Source organism: Dichomitus squalens (genome assembly GCF_000275845.1).
Source record: "Dichomitus squalens LYAD-421 SS1 unplaced genomic scaffold DICSQscaffold_460, whole genome shotgun sequence".
NCBI classification, from domain to species: Eukaryota; Fungi; Basidiomycota; class Agaricomycetes; order Polyporales; family Polyporaceae; genus Dichomitus; species Dichomitus squalens.
In genome coordinates, this window is record NW_006767342.1 from 1 (window position 1) to 2,192 (window position 2,192).

The 2,192-nt window shown below is 59.6% G+C and overlaps 1 protein-coding gene across 1 annotated transcript; it reads right to left on the minus strand.

Annotated features, from left to right (window-relative positions):
• Positions 1-65: 65 nt before the first annotated feature.
• On the minus strand, positions 66-752 carry DICSQDRAFT_23687 (uncharacterized protein; the record flags this gene model as incomplete). Its single annotated transcript, XM_007371909.1, has 1 exon — positions 66-752. A coding segment is annotated over one exon (687 nt), but the record flags the coding sequence as incomplete, so codon positions are not given.
• Between the last annotated feature and the right edge of the window lie 1,440 nt (positions 753-2,192).

A 2,192-nucleotide genomic window follows, 5' to 3' on the forward strand; every position in this document is an offset into this window, starting at 1 on the left:
CGCACCTTCCGCCTCTTCTGTCCAGGCTGTCGTCCCTTGGCACGATTGTCCGCCTTCTTCTTAAGGCAGTCGCGTGCGATGTGACCAGTCTTGTGGCAGTAGAAGCATTGCTTCTTCTCTCTGTCCTCCTTCATGGCTGGAGCGTCAACTCGTCGTATGGAGTTGGTACGAGCGGACTGTCCCTTTGTGCCTTGGCCCTGTCGGTCGTTGCGGGAGCGTCCCTCGAGTTGGCGCAGGTGTCGTTCCTCGTAGTTGGAGTGTTCGATTTCCAACACCCGTGCTGCCCACTCATTAACGGTGGTGGGGATGGGGTACGTGAGGCGAACCCGTCGTCGCATGCTTTCTGGGAGACGCTCCTTATAAAAGGACAGCTGAGCACTGTCTTCGAGTATACCGGCGAGGGCGCAGAGGCGGAAGAATTCCGCGTTGAAGGTGTCTGGTGCGGCAGGTCGATAGTCGAGGTGGTACAGCTTGGAGGCGGCCGTAGCGGCTTCCTCGATGGGCTGGAAGGTCTGTTGTAAGACCGTCTCGAACGCATTCCAGGTGTTCCAGCCGTTTCGTCGGGCTTGAGCAATGTATCCGTCTTTCCAGGCGATCACCTTCGGTCCGTCCATGAACGTCAGAGCGGTGACGATGCGGCTCTGGTCGGTGGCGTAGTCGGCTGGACGTGCTTCGAAGAACAGGAAGAGTTCATTGAGGAAGGTGCGTAGATTGTCGCGGTCTCCGTCAAAAACATTGGGTGCGCGGACTTTGGTTCGTCCGGCGACGACGCCTGGTGCGCCAAGAGGAGCCACAGGTGGTGGTCCGCCGGGGCCTTGAGGAGGTCCGCCACCCGGAGGGGGTCCGCCGCCGTAGGGAGGTCCACCGCCTTGAGGTGGTCCGCCACCTTGCGGAGGTCCGCCAGGTCCTTGAGGTGGTCTGCCACCTTGCGGAGGTCCGCCAGGTCCTTGAGGTGGTCCGCCACCTTGCGGAGGTCCGCCAGGTCCCTGAGGAGGTCCGCCAGGTCCTTGAGGTGGTCCACCGCCTTGAGGTGGTCCGCCACCTTGCGGAGGTCCGCCACCCGGAGGGGGTGTAGGTGGCCGACCAGGCGGTGCAGCTGTAGTAGGTGGTATCACAGGTTGTGCTGTCGGGACTCCACTGCTGGCGTAGTGAGTGGTTTGACCGGGTTGGGCCCCTGTCGCCTGGCGTAGTGAGGAGATGCTGTCTTGGGGAGTGAACAAGTTTCCGAGTTGGAAACTGGGGAGGCTAGAACGGGGTGGTACTGCGGACATAGTGGCGTCTATGAGTTCTGTTGTTGTGTCCGCGTCGCTATCTGGTTCGTCCGGGTGTGCTTGGAGAAGACCGCGGAGAGGGGTGACGGCTTCTTCGTTGTCTCGAGGAGCGGGGTTGTCTTCCGGCAAGGGTGTAGCCTCGGTGGGCTCGTTCGCTACGTCTGGTAGGGAACTAGTGCGATGGGTAGCAGGGCTACGCGGAGGGGAGGGGGCTGTTGTTCGATTGAGGGCCCAAGTCGTTCGGATGAAGGCTTCCTGCCTTTTATGTGGCGCGTTTCCGGTGATGACGTTGGGGCTGCTCTGTCCGTTGTATCGGTTGGGGCACAGGTGGTTATTGCAAGTGCGCCTGTTCTGTCCTTCTCTATTGAAGCTAACGTCGCGTCGATTCTCGGGGTCGTATCGGTGAATACGTTGGGCGCAATCGGTCCGCTGCGTATTCATGCGGAGGGATACCTAGTCCAGGTGGAAGTTGCGTAGAGTCGCCGAATAGTCGGAATCGGCACTAGCGTCAGGGGACTCGTATCCGTTTCGAATGATGCGACGGTGAGATTCGTATAGTTCCCTGGCCCCAATGAGTAGATGTAGGCGTCGGCAGTGTTCGGCGAAGTCCGGGTCCAAAAGACTCTGAACGTTACGAAGATTCTCGGCCTGTTCGCGAATTCGAGCAGCAAAGTAACTGGATCCGTGGCGTTCTTCTGGGTCGTGGCTAACGGGGATGGGGGGAAGGGGCGGGCTGACGAGCCGTTGGAGATTGTGAAGGGTGTTGACGACCTGCTGAACCTGTTCAATGAGAACCTGGATGTGTGCTTGCTCGGAGATCGGGGTGAGGGTTGGGTGGTGGTTGGTGATGTCGTACAACGCGCTCGCGTTGTCCCGAATTCTCGTAAGGAAGGAGAAGATGTCTAGTGGTTCGGGGCTTGA